Genomic DNA, 18,926 nt, shown 5'->3' with positions numbered 1-18,926 from the left:
AAAGTTTTCTAGTTGCATCATATAAATTGTCTTATTAATGTCACCATTGAGAAACATTGTCTAAATATCCATCTAATATAACTCAATATTAAAATATGTCACTAAAGTCATTATAGTCCTGAAAGAGTCTTTCGATAAAACTAAAAAAAAAGTCTTTTTACAATCAATATCCTCTTTCTGTGTAAAGTTCTTAACGACAAGACGGGTCTTGTACCTCTCCACATTACCTTTCAAATCCCTCTTCGTTTTAAACATCTATTTGCAACCAATGGGTTTCGTATCCTTAGACAGTGGAATAAGATCTCAAATGTTATTGTCCTTTATGGACTTTATCTATTCATTAATGGTGTCAATCCACATTTGAGAGTTAGAACTTTTCATGCCCTGATGAAAGTTGATAGGATCTTCCACCGAACCAATGTTAAAGTAAAAGTTGAGAACCAACTCAACAAAAAGATTAAGGCTAATAGATCTAACCGTTGTGATGAATACTATGATAGATCTAATGGATCAGGTGAACAACATTCTGGGCTGTTTGTTTGATTACTAGAGGAATGTGATGTAGTCCCACAATACACCATATCAGGTTCTCCTCGCATGAATGGTGTTGCTAAAAGACGAAATAAAACACTTAAGGATATGGTGAGGAGTATGATTAGTTATTCTACCTTACTTGAATCACTTTGGAGAGAATTATTAAAGACTATAATATATTTACTCAATAGAGTTCTAACTAAAGCAACTACAAAGACCCTTTATGAGCTTTGGACAGATAAGAAGTCTAGTTTGAGACATATGCATATTTAAGAATGTCCAGCTGAGACCAGGCTTTATAGGCTACAAGAAAAGAAACTAGACTCTATAACTATTAGTTACTATTTTGTTAGTTACTCTGAATGATCCAAGGGTTACAAGTTTTATGATTCCACAGCTAAGATAGGTTTTGAGACGGAAAATGCCTAATTCTTTGAGGATGTTGAGTTTGCAAGAGGAGAAAGAGTTCGAGACCTTGTCTTTGAAGAGGAATGGGTTGATATTCCTATTTCCTCATTTGTTCTTGACAATGATCAAGATCAGGTTATTATACCTAGCGTTGTACAATAAGCAAATCTAGATTAGTATAATGTCTATTTAAAAAACTATTCCTTAAGTACAAACTTCACACCCTCAAAAACTTCACACCTATAAAGAAAAATGACATTTGGAATCTTGTCCCATTGCCTAAGGATGCGAAACCTATTGGTTACAAATGGATATTTAAAATCAAGAGGGATTTGAAAGGTAATGTGGAGAGGTACAAGGCTTGTTTTGTTACTAAGGGCTTTACATATAAAGAAGACATCGATTATAAAGGTATTTTCTCTCTGGTTTCATCAAAAAACTCTTTCAAGACTATAATAATTTTAATGACACATTTTGATCCTGAGTTACATCAGATGAAGGTTAGAATAGTGTTTCTCAATTGTGACATTGATACAATTTATATGGTACAATTAAAAAATTTTTTATCTAGAGGTGTAAAGCAAATGGTTTGCAAACTAAAGAAATCCATCTATAAACTTAAGCAGGCCTCCCGTCAATGGTATCACAAATTTCATCAAGTCTTCATCTCATTTGGTTTTGAGATAAATTTAGTGGAAGATTATGTATATCACAAGTTCAGTGAGAATAAGTATATTTTTCTAGTTTTATATGTCGATGACATACTGCTTGCCAATAGTGATATAGACTTATTGCACAAAACCAAGAGATTTCTGACACAGAAATTTAAGATGAAAGATCTTAAGGACGCCTCTTTTGCATTAGGGATTCAGATACACCAAGTTCGTTCTCAGGGTATGTAACGACCCTAGAAATTTAAATGAAGATGTATGTATTAAAAATTCTAAGTGTGGAAGCGAAATAAAAATTCTGATTTACATCCCTTACACAATAACCATAAACGTATTCAACGTATAAAAGAATAAGCTAATTAAAGGAAATGAGTTACATTAGCCCAGTAAAGATATTACACTATCTCACTGCCACGTAAGTAAAGGTTGGTAGAAAACAAAAACGACCAATTGAGCATAATTTATAACAAACTCATTTATTAATAATAAAAACATTTACTGTCCACTTACTTCGGTGATATTCATGAAAATAACATATGAAAACAATAACATTATAACTATCATAAAATCATATACACTTTGTAACATAACACATGTTATACTTTTGTACTTCAATAATCAGATAACAATTCTCATCTTTTACCAGTCTACTAGTATCCATGGGGATCCATAGGGGATCCCCGCTACACGTGAACCATTAACATTAATAACCTGATTCCATGGCCGTCCCCATATCCCGTCCGGTATGGGCGCCAAAACCATAAACCTCGATACCCCGTCCAGTATGAAGGTGAAAAGGGTCATCCCCATACCCCGTCCGGTATGGGCGCCAAAACACATAAGGTCTCCATACCCCGTTCGATATGAGAGACCACGTTCCCGGCAGGGTTCCCTACGGACCCGGTCCATCCACCATCTCCCAAGATATCTAGTCAAGCTGTCCACATTATCCATTTATCAATTCACATAACCTTTTTCTATTTTCCTTGGTCTCAATTATCAAATCAAACATAAACACGTAAACCAGTAATGAACACCAAACAAACAACACAACATCGGGTTCACCATAATTCAAACCATAATAAATGAAACCATGATTTATGCATATGAAACCATAAAATAAACACATCAAGTACCACACTGTATTTAAAACTGTAAAATAGATCAAACAACAACTGACCGACAAATACACCAGATTCGGGCTCCATTAACAACCTTAAGCAATTATACACATCCATTAATTTCACGAATACCGTTTTATCATTTATTGAACTTTAATACCGTGATAGGAAATAGGGTGAGAAATCCTTACTTGTTTCGGAGTCTGAAATCGGCTTTACACTGCGCCTACGGGCAGTCCCTAGATTTCCTGAATTTTCTCCTAGGAACTGAAACACGCTTTCGGTACCTGCGCATGTCCCCAAAAAACCCCAAATCACACCCAGGGCCCTTTCGAAAAATATCAAAATTTCGGCACGGCGGCTCTGCCGTGCTCCGGCGATGGCACTGCCGCCCGCAGCGGCGATCCGCCTCGAGTTGGCCGTTTTCAACCAAATTCGACCAAACTTGTATTGGTTCCTGCGATAAAACAACCCTAGGGCCCTCGGTGGGCCAAAAAATCACAAAAAACTGAGACTTACCTGCGGTGGAGCTCTCGGGTGCGGCAGCTTCTTCGGCGCGAGTCGTGATTTGATGTTTTGCTTTGGTCAACCTGTAGAGAAAAGGACGGTGATCACAGTGGTGTAAAAATTGCATCGAACGGGAACCGGAAAGGGTCTCATCGGAGGTAAAAATCGAGGGAAACCGCGGCAGCGCCGCTGGACTTCGGCGGTATTTTTCGGCTGATTGACCGGTGATTTGGCTCTGATTTAGCCATAGGCGGATTCAGCATCAAAAAACGAGCCAAGGGAAGAAAATTTACCTCGTTTGGCAGTCGAAAAATCCTCCGATGCGGCGGCAGGTGGCGGCGGCCGGCTCCTCCAGTGATTGGTTCTTCTTCTCCGGTGAGGGTACTGGCGGCTAGGGTTTGGGGTTGGGTGTGGGTGAGGTTATTTATAACTTTTCCCTTTTAATCTCAGCCGTCCATCACGATTTAATCTGAGCCGTCCAATCGCGATTAAAATGGGAATAAATCTGGGTCGTCCACATGCGTGAGATCTGGGCTGTCCACGCGCGCCTTTGATCTGGACCGTCCATGTGCGCGGAAATGGATATGGGTCATCCGATAGTGCACACGCGGATCGCCAACGTGTCTTCATCCCGCGTGGCTTCTCGCGTCAGCGTCCTTGCCACGCGACGTGTCCTAATAGGCCGGGGCTGCTGATCGGGCTGCTGCCATGGCTATTGACGTGGCACTATTTTTCTAAATTGCGTTTTGACCTCTGGTTTTTTATTTTCTTTTCAAAAACACTCCCAAAATCTAAATTTTCACCCTTTTTTCCCAAAATCAATTTCAATTAAATCCCAAAAATAATTTTACCCTATTTTATTATTTTTATTATTTTTATTTCTATTAATTTAAATTAAATTAAATTAAATTAAATTAAAATTTTATGAATTAAATATTAAAATAGAAAAAAATTAAACAAAATTTCTAATAAATTAAAATACAAATTTTTGGGTGTTACAGGGTATGCTTGAATTATCACAAAAGAGTTATATCAAAAAAGTTCTTAAAAAGTTTGGCATGCAGGATTGTAAATAAAGTGACTCCTCTGTGTCTAAATGAGACAAGTTTACTCTAAGTCAATGTCCCAATAATGACCTAGAGACTACAAAGATACAAACGATTTTTTGTGCTTCAACTTTAGGGAGTCTTATATATGCACAGGTTTCTACGCATCAGGATACTGTGTATATTGTTAGAATGTTAGACAGATATTTTAGCAATCCACGTATGAATCATTGAAAAACAGTCAAACGTGTTATACGATATTTACAAAGAATAAAATATTATATGCTCACATACAGGAGGTTAGATTAGTTGGAGATCATTGGTTATTCTCATTCTAATTTCACCGGATGTCAAGATAGTAGAAAATCTACATCAGGCTATATCTACTTATTTGCTGAGGGAACTATCTCCTGAAAGAGTGTTAAGCAAACAGTTGTAGTATCTTCTACTATGGCAGTAGAGTTTATAGCTTGTTATGAGGTATCCAATCATAAAATATGGCTGCGAAATTTTATCGCTGAGCTGCGTATTATTGATGTCATAGAAAGATCATTAATGTTATTTTATGACAATAAGTCAGCAGTTATGTATTTCAACAACAACAGGAGTTCGACGAAGTCAAAATATATAGATATCAAGTTTCTCGTTGTTAAATAAAGAGTTAAGAGTAAGTAGATATCGATAGAACACATTAGAACAAACTCTATGATTGTGGATCCGCTCACTAAGGGATTACCACCTAAGGTCTTTCATGAGCATACTGCTCATATGAGTGTTATATCCTTATATGATATATAGGTTCAGTAGGAGTCTTGTACCATAATTGCATTTATTTTATAAGAAATGTCATAATCTTAGTAGTTTGGTTTATGGTTATATGATTTCATTTCAGTTATTATGTTTTAATTTTTTGGATTGCATATTATCTCTGAATTTTCTTCTAGGTGATCTCACTAAAGTTAAAGCAGGACCAGTTAGAAATAGGCATACTTAGATTATATAGTATGTAATTTTCATGTTGCACATCCAAGTTTGATCTATGTCGTTCAGTTATACTGATATACATGATCATTGATGGGTTTAACTAAGTTAACTGTAGTAAAGGCCGTTTTGATCCTATGTCGTTATGATCGATTGACGATATTGTTTGCTGATGCATTCAGACATAAATAACACAGTTATGAGTACTTTTATAGTCATTTAACACAGTTAAAATATCACATAAAGCCCAAGTGAGAGATTGTTAGATTTTTTGTGACGTGTAGGCTTAATGTGGATATCGATATGCGTATGAGATTATTAGTTTAATTGGCCCGTCTAAAAGTGATCAAATACAGTCAAACAGTATTGAATGTTAATGCATCAGGTTTAAGTATGAGCTTATAATGAGCATATACTATTTTTGTAATATTCTCATTTTATGATTGATGAAATGAAAATTATAAAAATTTATTGATATAAAAAATAGCTATAGTTCTCGAATAACAAGTTTATCATTTTATTTTTCTGAAATCTTATTATCATAAAAAATTAGCTTTTGATGCATTATGTTAATTTAAAAGATTCTATCACCGGATGCAAATAATTCTTCTGTTATGGATCTAGTTATACTTCCGTTTATATTTCTCATTGATTCAATACAAGATTGCTTGTTTAGATTTACAAATTTATTGATTTGAAAATTACTTTTTTTTATTATAACAAATAGGCCATATAAATATATTAATAAATGATAATACTAACTAATTTTTTATTTTTAAAATTTTGTCTAAAACTAAAAAGAAAAAAAACTTAATCTAAACAAAATTAAAGTATTACAAATTCAAGAGAAAAATAACTAGAAATAATTCTGAAGTTGTTGAAAGCTAAATAATTTTTTAAAAGTTTTGGTCCACAACTTTATTATCTCATGAGCAATAATTTTTTGTTTTATATCTCGATAAATTAATTTTTAAATTCAGGTTTTAACATTATTACGAGAATTTAAAAAATTACATAGATATCAAAAATAAAAAACAAGAAGTGCAAAGTTATGACTATTTTCATGGGTGTTTCAGGAATTTCAAAATTAATATTGTTCTAAGATAATATGTTTAGTCATTTTTTTAGAAAAGATCATATGTTTATACTTCAAAAAAAAAAAAATAACATGGATTAAAATGAAGAAGTGCTTTAAATTAACAAACTTTTAGTTAAAAGATTTTTAGGTAATTATATTTAAATTTAAAAACTATAATTATTTTCGGATGTCAGGTCGGGTCGGGTCGTTGCCTCTGAGCAGCTACTTGAGAATCGGAGGGAGGGTGAACGTATGGAACTTAACAGTGAAAATGGCTGTTGATATCTCTAGCCAGTCGATTCAAGCCAAGAGGTACCTCTAATGGCGCCCATTGTTAATGACATCTTCTAGCTCTACTACTCTTCCATATATATACAGAGTGGATATAATACATTAGTACCAGTTAATTCGTAGTAATATATATATATATATATATAGGTAGAATTAAAGGTTTTACAGGAGTGCTCATCTTCTTGCTATTCCGGGTTGGATATATGCGAAATTCATCTCATTCATGTGTTGGAAATTAATGATATACGATAGAGGTACAGTCTAATGTTTGATCGGTTTTTGCTTCGCCAAAATATGTTCATATTATTACTGTGAAGATGGGTTTGATGATGGTTGTTTTCTCTTTCTTTCTTTTTCTTCATCTGTGTAAATATGGTAGCATTGATCAGAAATGACGTCTGGTACTGGTTCTTGGTCTTGTTCGTTTTCGTCCTCAGACAGCTAGCCTTCTCTTGCAAGACAGAAGGTTCTTGTTGGGCTGTTGAGCCCCGCCCATTCATATGAATGTTACGTCTAAATTTTTATTTAAAACGATGAAATGAGTTGTGCATGAAGGCAAATTAAGTGCAAGTAATTATTGAAATTAATCCAAGAACAGCTTTTTTAATGTGATCTAGCTTTTAATTTTTATTCACTAATTAAACTCAATATTTTTCTGGGTAAAAAATTTCAATGAAGAATTACAATCTGGTAATGAAGAAACCAGACTTGTTCTTTTCTTGAGATCATCTGAAAGGTCTTGGTGGCTTCTCCAGTAGAGCAGAAAAGAAAACCTCTGTTTCATCTTTATCTCGTTTAGGAACAACCACCCATCTATGCTTCTTGTATCTCAAACTCTTAAATGCTTCCAAATAATCATCCAAATCCTCCTTTGCACAGAAAAAGCTATCGATCCACAGCAGACCTCCTGGTCTCAAAACTCTATCCCAATCATACAATACAAAGTCCAGGAGTACCAAATCAATCCAACCATCAAGAAATCTTGTGGTATGGATTATGTCCAGCGTGTTATCGAAGAATGGTAGCCGCTGATTTACTGTCAAGTAAAGGGGGATTACTCCTCGAAGCGCAATGATTTCGTTAAAGGGGGCTCCAAGATTGATAGTTGCAGATACAATTGTGACATTGAAGTCTCTCATTCTTGCTGCAAAAGTCCCAGTTCCTACACTGAAGTCTAAACCAATTCTGATCTCTCCTGGCTTCATGTCAAGAACTTCCAGGATCAAGAAATCTGCGGTTTGGTTCGTTTCCGGATCCAAATCGACTTGTTTAATCCATCTGGGGAATTCATGGTTGGTGAGATTGAAGCAATCTGCACATTTGAAGAAGCCTTTGCGGGTGATATTGCTGGCCAGGCAAGAGAAGTTCTTGCATCTGTATTGACTCCATCTTACATTTCGATCATCAGGGAGCTTCCACATCGATTCATTAATTGGGAATGGCTTGCTGTATAGCTTCGGAGCTCTGGAGAAGCATCTTCTTCTTGGTAGAGGATCACAGCCGTTTACCATTAGCATTTGAGCTAGTTTCCAATCGTCATTGCAGATTTCACCTATGTCGTAGTCCATGTACTCTTCAAGTTCTTTCTTCATGGAAAAACAGGCATGGCCAATGCTTGTGAAAGTGCCATTAGCTCCCATGAAGTTCTGTTTTCCTAATCTGTTCGGCTTGATTCTGACATATTTTCTGATTTCTTCTACCAGAAAGAAATCTGCAAGCCCACCAGGTTCCTGCTTTGGATTTACTAAAGGATGGGCAACTCTGGTGTTGGTGTTCTGATCTTGATCAATCTCTTCTTCAACCAGAGATGAATGTACTGATTCAATAAGTCCCAGAATATCTGCAAGAAAAATACTGTGCCGCAGTTTGGATGTTGAAGAAGAGGATGATGATTCAACGGGCAGATTTTTCAAATAATCCATTTCTTGATTAATTTTCTGAATAACAGTTTCCAGAATAATTCTCCCTTGGCTTCTTCCTGTTCTTATTGCTTGACCCTGGTTAATTCTTTTGCAGAAATTATCAGAGATGTTGAGAGAAGAGAGAGTGTACAACTTGGACAAGGAAGCAATTGAAATGAGAAAAACAAAGCTACCCACGACAAATGCCGGCCTCTGAAAGCATCTCCACGTGCTTAACTTCAGAAGTTCCTTGGATTTTCCCATCTTCAAACTCTTCACTTACAGGGACCACGAACTTGAAAGCTGTAAAGTGGAGAAGAAAGAAGCTAAAATCCTATACAGTGGCTTTGAAATTCTCTACGCAGAATCAAAACCCAGATAAGTTTCTGTAAAGTGTTTAAGTCAACGTAGCTTAATCCGCAAACATGGCAGAAAAATAGGAATTTTAGATCTCAATTTTTTAATATTATATTATTTTCAGCTGCATTGTTTTGTACTTTATCCAGATAATTTAATATTCCATAGTCAACCCTGGCTCTGCTTAAACTAAACTTCAAAGTTCGAACTACAGTTTCCTTCAACTGCAGTTCTTTAAAAGGTTCAGAGTCCAAGAAGTGGAGAAACTCTATGGGGTTAATTTATTTTTTTAAGAAATAAATTATTTTACATGAACCATTTAAAGTTAACCCTTTTATAAATATGAACTCATTTACAAAATCCTTGTGCCACCCAACGAATCATCGTGTTTAGGAAGCGACATGAACATAAATTGGTTTGCAAGTAAAGCTGTTGAGTAGAAAGTGATTAAAGTAGAAAGCTTACTGAAGAACCATTTTAATATTATTATGAAATCATATGTTTTGGATTTTCTCTGTTTCTGAATGATTCCCTGCTTCGCCATTTAACAACTTTCGTAAAGAATTATACAATGATAAATTGTTTATATATTTAGAGGATCAAATCCAGCAAACCATAAAGAGTTGAAATTGAATGATTCAAACTGTTAAATGAAACAAAACCAATCTAACAGTGAAAATAAGTACGTTTACATCCCAGAAGAGAGGAAAATACAAATAATTTTTAGAAAGTAATGACTGATTCAATTAGAAGTTGCAGAAGATTAGCGACAGAGATGAGAGCTATTCAAAATCTTGGTCACAATCATGAAATCAATCACAGGATTTGATTTCACCTCATAGAAATCGCCATGATATTCATTACCCAATTCTTGCACAGCCATAATAAACACCTATTTTAAGAGTCAACATGATTTTTCCTTGAACTTTCTTTCCTTCCAAACAGACCCCAGCACTGACAACACCTGATCAATTTATACCAAGAAACACCAGACCAATAAAAAATAATAACAATAACAAAATCAAACCTCCACCTCCCCCCCCCCCCCCCAGAAAAAACCCGAAAATAATGAGAAAAGAAAATTCCCAAATCACCCACCAAAACATTAAGATCACCTCCTAGACCTCCGCCGATCCGCAGCGTACTGCGATAGAGGCACGACCTCCGACAACGGCGTAGAGAGCGGCGTCGGCAGTGGCGAGTTCCGGCAAACTGGACACGACCCATTAAGCTTGAGCCACGCATCGATGCAACAGACATGAAAGTAGTGTCTGCATTCCGGCATCATTCTCAGCATCTCCATGTCTTTGTACTCGCACAGACAGATTGAACACGTCGTGTCAATTCCACCTCCACCGCCACCACCACCGCCACCAGAAGAACCTTCTTTGGAGAACTGAAACTTGGGATATGAGTTGATAACAGATTGGTCAAGGCCCACGACGACGGTGTCATCTCCGGCGGCATCGTCGTCTTCTGCAACAAAGATAATACGAGGAAGGATGATGCCGCCATCGGCTGTGGTGGAAGGATTGACGGGGGACGTGGTTGGATTAGGAGAAAGAGAACGATGGCGGGAGGCTCTACAGCAGATGTATGAAGCGAGAAGGAGAGTGGAAAGGAGGACAAGGAAGCCGAGAGCAATGGCGATGGAGTAGCCGAGACCTAAGTTGGTGAGATAGTTAGGGGGTGGAGTGGAGGAGGACATCTGTTGGGAGTGATGAAGGAATCCATTTGAGGATGGGAAGAGAGAGAGGGAGGGGATTAGGGCAGATTTTTTGGCAAGATGGTGGGTGGGTATTCCAGTGGCTGCATTTAATACTGTGTTTGGAAACAGAGAATTGCATTTATTGCTGCGTTTATGTGGATAGTTATAGTGGGCTAAATGCTTGCTTCTTATATATATAAATATGTATATGTATATGTATATAGTTGAGCATCTTTTTCATATTAGTGGGTTTTCATTTATAAGATTTAAACCCAGAAAATAATCTTCTCAAAAGAAAAAACAAAAACCATAAACAAATCTTGAATGTTCTACAATTATTGAAGAATCTGGGTTTGTGATGGTTAGGGTTTTCAGCTAGAATTAGGGTTTTATGTCTCCGGCTTGAGTTTTTTCAACGATGAGGATAAGACAGAGAGATTTTTGGACGGAAGGTTTGGTCTTCTGAGGTTTAAATTGACTATAATGCATGCATGAATTGCTTATAGAATTTTATTTTGACAAATTAATTGTTCTTGTCATTTAATGTGAAGTTGCTGTATGATGTTTATAGGTGATCTAAAATTTCTAAATAGAAGTATGAATTTAAATAAAATAAAAATTTGTAATATCATAGAATATTACATTTTCTTTCAAATAAAAAGTATAAAAAAGATATTGCATTATCTCCACACACACACACCCAAAAATTTGCAATAAAAAATTAATTAGGAAAAAAAAATATTCTAACTTCTTCTTCTTTTAATTAGTTGACATTGTATTTGATTTAAATGTTTTATATATCTATTAAGTTTTTATATAATAATTATTTAATATGTAGATATTAAATTATTTGATACATTATCAAATCAAATTAGTTGATATATATAATTTCACAATTACATATTTGTATTCTTAAATCAATAAATAATGATAAAAATATTTAATATTGTAACGATCCCGGAATGTCCAAAAAAATAAATTATAATTTAAGTGCGTAAGTGAAATAAATAGTTAAGGTTTATATTTTTTACACATAAACTTAAAATTTGAAATAGTGCTACGAGAATTAAACTTTTGAAGGAAATACAAAGAAAATAAAGAAATAAACGGAAAATAAATAAAACTAGTATTCTACTCGCAACCTTCTTGTGAACCGGGCTCTGATTCCTAGTCATCTTGATCTGAAATGGTTAAATAATGAATGAGCTACACTATCTCAGTAAAAATATCACACTCCTTACCAACATAGAAATGAAGGTTGGTAGAAAATCAAAACAACTAATGGAGTACTTAATTAAATAAATACATTTATTAATAATAAAACCATTTACCATCCACTTACGGCAGCGAGATTTATAAAAGCAACTTATAGAGACAATAACATAGCACTTATCATGATTCTATATATAATTGGTAATAGACACATATTATAAATTCATATTCAATAAATCAAACAACAACCTTTCTTTTTATCGGCCTACTGGTATCCATGGGAATTCACAGGGATGTCTCCGCTACATGTGAACCCTTTCTTTCAACATTCTCAATTAAAGGGATGTTCTCATACCTCGTCCGGTATGAGCACCAAACTATTAAATCTCAATACCCCGTCTGGTATGAGGGTGAAACGGGTCGTTCTCATACCACATCCAGTATGAGCGCCAAATTACCAAGTCTCGATATCTCGTCTGGTATGAAACAACGTTCATGATAGGGTTTCCTGTTGTACCCGATCCATCCACCATCTCCTAAGATATCCAGTAAGGCTATCGTTTCATCCATTCACTTAATCACACAATTTTTCCGTTTTTCTTTAATCTCCATTATTTAAATCAACCGTAATCATATAAACAAACAAACATGCATCAGGGAATGCAATCATATATCGGTTTTTCAATTTAACAATAGTCACGTAAGGCAGCAATAGATGCATTCAAACCATAAAATCGATAAATCAGATACTAACATGCATTTAAATTGTAAAATAAATTAACAGAAATCAGAAAGACTAATTTCCAGTTTTGGCTCTATTAGTAACCCGTAATTAATTACAGATATTTTCTAAGTTTCACGAAGTATTATATTATTTAAAATTAAACTTCAATTCTATAGTAGAGGATAGGGTGAGGGATTTTTACTCCATTTGATGCTCAAAATGCTAAATTGTTGACTGCGCCTACTGGCGATCTCCGAGTTTCCTGAATTTTTTTTCAGAATTAAAATGCGCTATAAGTACCTATAAATGTCCCAAAAAATCCAAAATAAGCCTTAGAGTCCAATTTTGGCCAATTCTGGAATTCTGACACTGCGGCTCCGCCGTGATCCAGGGACAACGTCGTCGTCGCCCGCAGCGGCGGCCCGCCTCGGATCGGCTGTTTTCAGCCGTTTTTGGCCGATTTTACATTGATCCCTATGCAAAACACGTTAAGGGGCCTCAATTGGCCGAAAAAATACAAAAAATCGAAACTCACCAACGGTAGAACTCTCTAGTGCGGCGACTCCTCAGGCTCACATTGCGGTTGGGTATTTTGCTTCGGTCAACCTGTAGAAAAAGAAACGGTGATCACAAAAGTGAAAAAATTACGTCGAATGGGAATCGGGAAGGGCCTCGTCAGAGGTGTTTTGTAAAATTCTTCACGGCGACACCGACGGGCTTTGCCCGCAGTTTTCGGCCAATCGGGCAGTCCTTTTACTCTGATTTGTTCATAGAGGTATTTAAAATTGAATTCCGAGCAAATGAGAAAACTTTTACCTTTTTTGGCAGTCGGAAGTAGCTCCGGCGCGGCAGCGGGTAGCGGCGGCTCTCCTTCCCAGTGGCTGGGTCTTCTTCTTCGACGAGGGTGGCTGGCAGGTAGGATTAGGGTTTGGTGTGAATGGAGTTATTTATATCCGTGCTTATTTAATCTGGGTTGTCCATCGCGTTTGATCTGGGCCGCCCGATCGCTATTAAATAGGGCATGAATTTTGGCCGTTCATTGCAATCTAATATGAACTGTCTGATCGCGTTTAAATCTGATTGTCCGATCGCGTTTGGGGAGGGAACGCATCCAGGTTGTCCGTGTGCGCGGGAACAGATCTGGGCCATTCAATTGCGGGCACGCGGATTGCCCCTGTGGCCTCCCACGTGGCACTGTGTCAGCGTCCGTTGCCACGCAGCGTGTCTTGGTTCGTCAGGGCTACTGACCGGGCATCCTACATGGCAAAACTTTTTTAAATTGTATTTTGACCCCCTGATTTCTGATTTTTCTTTTAAAAGTACCCCCAGAACCCAAATTTCCACCCCTTTTCCCCAAAATTATTTATAATTTCATTCTCCATCACATTTCCTTCATTTTTACACTAAATTAAAATAAAAAATAAAAAAAAAATTATATTTATAATTAATTTAATTTACAATTAAATTAATTTGGGCATTACAACTCTCTCTCTCTTAAAAAGAAATTTGGTCTCTCAAATTTATCTCTCTCACTCTCAATCAAATAGCTGGAGATATTAGGTTTTGAAATCTGATTCTAGCTCTCATGTGGCCTCTCTCGGTGTGTGATTCTGCCACATGACCTTAACGAAAGAAATTTTCCAGTTGTAAAGTAATCTATCTTTTCGGTCCACAATACTGACTGATATTTTCTTGTAGGACAGATCCTCCTGGAGTGAAGAAGCTCGTGGGTTAAGACGTGAGAGGGGTTCGGGTTGTACTTGCGTAGCATGGACACATGAAATATATTATGGACCCTGAAAAGTTCTGGAGGCAGAGCCAGTCTGTAGGCGGCGATACTAATTCTATCTAAGATCTCAAATGGTCTAATAAACTGGGGGCTTAGTTTCCCCCTCTTGTCATACCTACTGATTTCCTTGAAAAGAGTGACCTTAAGGAACACTCGATCGCTTTTCTCAAATTCCAAATCTCTCATCCGAGTGTCCGCATAACTCTTCTGTCTATTGTGACCCGTCTGAATGTTTTTCCTGATCTTAACTATTTTGGTTGTAGTCTCCTCTACAAGGTCTGAGTCGAACAGTTTTCTATCACCCACTTCTTTCCAACAGATCGGTGATCTGCACGGGCGGCCATATAATGCCTCATACAGAACTATGCAAATACTTGTTTGGTAACTGTTGTTGTAGGCGAACTCTATTAGGGGTAGATGATCATCCTAATGGCCCGCAAAGTCAAGAATAATAGCTAATAGCATATCCTCAAGTGTGCGGATCGTCCTTTCTGACTGTTCATCTGTCTGAGGATGGAATGCTGTATTAAGAGACAATTTCGTTCCTATGGCTTGCTGAAAGCTAGACCAGTATCGAGAAGTGAACATGGGGTCCTTGTCAGACACTACTGTCACTAGCATTTCATGTAATCTGACTATTTCTCGTATGTACATTCTTGCCAACTTGTTCAAGGAATCAGTAATCTTGATGGCCAAAAAGTGGGAAGACTTGGTAAGTCACTCAACAATTACCTAAATAGCATCATGTCCTGAGCGTGCCTTAGACAATCCTGTCACAAAATCCATTGTGATATGTTCTTACTTCTACTCCGGAATTGGTAATGGCTGAAGTAGCCCATCTGAGCGTTGATGTTCTGTCTTGACCTGCTGACATACCAAACACTTAGAAATAAAATCAGTTATATCTTTTTTCATCCCGTTCCACCAAAATCGGGGTCTCATACTTTGATACATCTAGTACTTTTGGGATGCATGGCAAACTTTGAGTTATGGGCATCTGTCATGATGTCCCTTTTCAACTTATTGTCACCTAGAACACACACTCTGTCTTAAAATTTGAGTAACCCATCGGCAGATACTCGAAATTCTGAGTTAACCCCTTGTTCTGCATCTTTCTTGATGGCTGCTAGGGTGGAATCGGCGGACTGAGTTTCCTTTATTCTCTGGATTAACTCCAGCTGAACAGTCAGGTGGCCCAAACATGTGACTCTCTTCAAGTCCTAAAGTTGTACCTGTTGTTGTCCCTATCTGCCTGTATTTTGAAACCATCAAATAAGCTAATATACTTGCGTTTTTTCTGCTGAGTGTGTCAACTACCACATTGCCTTTACCCGGGTGATACATGGTATCACAATCATAATTTTTGAGGAATTCTATCCACATTCTCTTACGCATGTTGAGATCTTTTTGAGTGAATATGTGTTTCAATCTCTTATGATCGGTATAGATCTGAAATGTCTCCCCATACAAATAATGGCGCCAAGCCTTTAAGGCATGAATAATTGCAGCAAGTTCTAAGTCACGGGTATGGTAGTTTTTCTCATGATTCTTCAACTGTCTGGACTCATAGGCTATGACTTTCTCATGCTGCATCAAAACACAACCCAACCCTAGGTAGGAGGCATCACTGTAAACTGTATCTCCACTCGATCTGCTCGGCAAGGCCAACATAGGTGCAGTAGTCAGCCGCTTTTTTAGTTCTAAAAAACTTCTTTCACAGTTCTCGTTCCACTCAAACTTGACATTCTTCTTTATGAGTCGAGTTAGAGGAACAGCTAGACTAGAAAACCCTTCCACAAACTTGCGGTAATACCCTACCATCCCTAGAAAGCTACGGATCTCCTTAACCGAGGTCAATTTTTCCCATCTGAGCACTGCTTCAACTTTTTTGGGGTTCACTGATACTTCATCCTTTGATATGATGTGTCCTACAAAGGTAGTCTATTCAAAGCATAACCCACACTTACTCAACTTTGCATACAGCTTTTTCTCTCTGAGAACTTGTAAAACTTGAGTTAGATGGTGAGCGTGTTCCTCTCTACTATTTGAATAGACCAAGATATCATCGATGAACACAATGACAAATTGATCTTGGAATTGGAAACTCTGTTCATCAACTCCATGAAGATGGCTGGAGCGTTGGTTAGTCCAAATGCATGACCAGGAACTCACAGTGTCCGTACCTGGTTCGAAAGGCTATTTTAAGAATATCTTCCGCTCTGATTTTTATCTGATGGTAACCTGAACACAGGTCTATCTTGGAAAAGACCTAGGCACCCTGCAACTGATCAAAGAGATCATCGATCCTGGGGAGGGAATACTTGTTCTTGATCGTGACTCTGTTTAGATCTCTGTAATCAATACATAATCTCAACATCCTATCTTCCTTTGTTGTAAATGTGACTTCGGTACCCCAAGGGGACACACTATGTCGGATGAATCCACTGTCCTATAATTTAGTGATCTGTTTTCTCAGTTCCTCCATCTCAATGTGGCTCATATAGTAAGGAGCAACCGAAATAGGCTGGGTGTCTGGCTGAAGGTCTATGGTGAATTCGACTTCTCTATCCACTCGCAGTTCAGGTAGTTCATCTGGAAACACATATGGAAAGTCTCGGACTACTGAAATCTCTTAAACACAAATTTCTTTCTTAGGTTTGCCTAATTAGAGAAAATAATTGGGCTAAAGTACTTGATAATAAGAAAATTTGCCATGAGGGAGCAAATATTAAACAATTTTATTAATTTGTAAATGACTTCTCATTAGAAGGGTTGAATATAACATTCTTGCTAAAATAATCTATAGTGGCATGATACACCGCTAGCCAGTTCATTCCTAAAATTATATCAAAGTCCCTTCTGTCAATTTCTATTAGGTCCACACTCAATTTTTTATATGCTATATTTATGACATAAGCCCTGTATACAACCTCCCCTAGTAGTGTCCTATTCCCAAGAGTAGACACAAACAATACAGAATCAAGTTTTTCAGATAATATATTTAATTTTGATGCAAAAATATGTGAAACAAATGAATGCAATGCACCAGTATCAATCAAGACATTTTGTACCACGTTCGGGTTGGCTTCTGTATCCTGCTGAATGAGATTGTAAGCCCTGTCCTGCATAAGAGGTCTGGTATAGTTCTGGTTCCTCGGGCACTCCCTTGCATATTGGACACTACCACATATGCGGCAGGTGTTGTTGAGGCAATAGTAAGGTCGGTCCCCATAATCCTTGCCACAATGCTGACAAATCTTGTTGTGTCCTGCTGCTAGAACCTGAGAGAGAGTCTGAGTCATCGGCCTAGGTCTCCTGTTCTGTTGAACAAGTGCAGTAGGTGCTGGTCTGCGGTGTGGAGCTGAGGACCTGAGGTTCCTTGCTGCTTTAGGGAAGATGCGAAGGCTCCTCTCTACTAACTGTGCTTTAGCTAGAACAGCCGAATAAGTACTGAGCTTGAGCACAAACAACTGCTGTCTGATCTCAGGATGGAGACCCCATTCGAACCTTTTAGCCTTTTTGCCTTCGTCCATCATGTTCTCAAGAGAATATTGACCCAATTTTAGGAACTTGCGAGCATATTCTGATACAGTCATGTCCCCCTGGACCAAGTATGCAAACTTCATCTCTTTCAGATGTCGGAAATGCTATGATAGGTACTCTACATGAAAAATTGTCAGGAACTGTTTCTAAGTGACTAGAAAGAGTAGGGTGGTCTACTTGAGTTACCACCAGCAGTCTGCTTCTTCCACTAGCATGTAGGTAGCAAAGATGACCTTCTATTTGGGGATCACCCCGAGGGTCTTGAAAGCCTTTTCTGTCTCAAATAACCAGAACTCGGTCTCTTCAAAGGAGGATCCCCCTGCAAAAGTATAAAGTTTTAGTCTTTTATACCTTTCTATGTAGTCTGGATCCATCATGAAAGGAGTTGGGTCTCGTGGATGAGGGACTGGGTTGGGTAGAGGATGGACTGGATGACTCTGTAATGGTACTTGATGATATGGTGGGGGTACCAGATTGTACTATGGTGGTGTCGAGTGATGTGGTGGCTGGGGCACCGGATCATACTATGGTGGTGCCGGGTGGTACTGTGGAGGAGTAGGATCATATCGGGGTGGCTCGGGATCCTCCCGTTGCAGGGGTGGCTCAACCTATGGCAGCGAGAGAGGGTCAGGTAGCTCTCTCCTTTCCTTCCAGGCCCAATGGACAGCAATGAGTCTCTCCACCATCTCAAATAACCGGTCAACACCTCTCTAAGCGAACCCTCTCGGGCTGCTCGATTTAGTAAGGGTTTTCCTCTCCTCATCTATCTGTACCTGCATTTCACAAGGAATGGTTGGGTGACAATTCATTACTTTTGGTGTTTTCTAAGGGTTTTGTGTAAGGAATGGGTCCAAAAAACGCGGCTCTGATACCAACTATAACGATCCCGGAATGTCCAAAGAAATAAATTGTAACTTAAGTACGGAAGCGAAATAAATAATTAAGATTTATATTCCTAACACATAAACTCAAAGTCCCAAATAGTTGTACGAAAATTAACATTTTGAAGGAAATACAAACAAAATAAGGAAATAAATGGAAAATAAATAAAACTG

General features: G+C 37.6%; 2 protein-coding genes across 2 annotated transcripts; both read right to left on the bottom strand.

Annotated features, from left to right (window-relative positions):
* Positions 1-7,236: 7,236 nt before the first annotated feature.
* On the bottom strand, positions 7,237-8,906 carry LOC110820885 (S-adenosyl-L-methionine-dependent methyltransferases superfamily protein). Its single transcript, XM_022050498.2, has one exon. It carries the CDS (start codon positions 8,800-8,802, stop codon positions 7,363-7,365), a length of 1,440 nt encoding a protein of 479 aa, XP_021906190.1. The 5' UTR covers positions 8,803-8,906; the 3' UTR covers positions 7,237-7,362.
* Positions 8,907-9,562: 656 nt separating this feature from the next.
* On the bottom strand, positions 9,563-11,035 carry LOC110820886 (RING-H2 finger protein ATL67-like). The gene is made up of 2 exons (XM_022050499.2): positions 9,994-11,035; positions 9,563-9,859 (listed from the first exon to the last, which is right to left on the bottom strand). The coding sequence occupies exon 1, from the start codon at positions 10,601-10,603 to the stop codon at positions 10,007-10,009; it is 597 nt and encodes a 198-aa protein (XP_021906191.1). The 5' UTR covers positions 10,604-11,035; the 3' UTR covers positions 9,563-9,859; positions 9,994-10,006.
* Between the last annotated feature and the right edge of the window lie 7,891 nt (positions 11,036-18,926).

This window comes from Carica papaya, chromosome 5 (assembly GCF_054855325.1).
Source record: "Carica papaya isolate Zhongbai chromosome 5, ASM5485532v1, whole genome shotgun sequence".
Classification (NCBI taxonomy): Eukaryota; Viridiplantae; Streptophyta; class Magnoliopsida; order Brassicales; family Caricaceae; genus Carica; species Carica papaya.
This window is presented reverse-complemented; position numbering and strand designations above follow the sequence as displayed.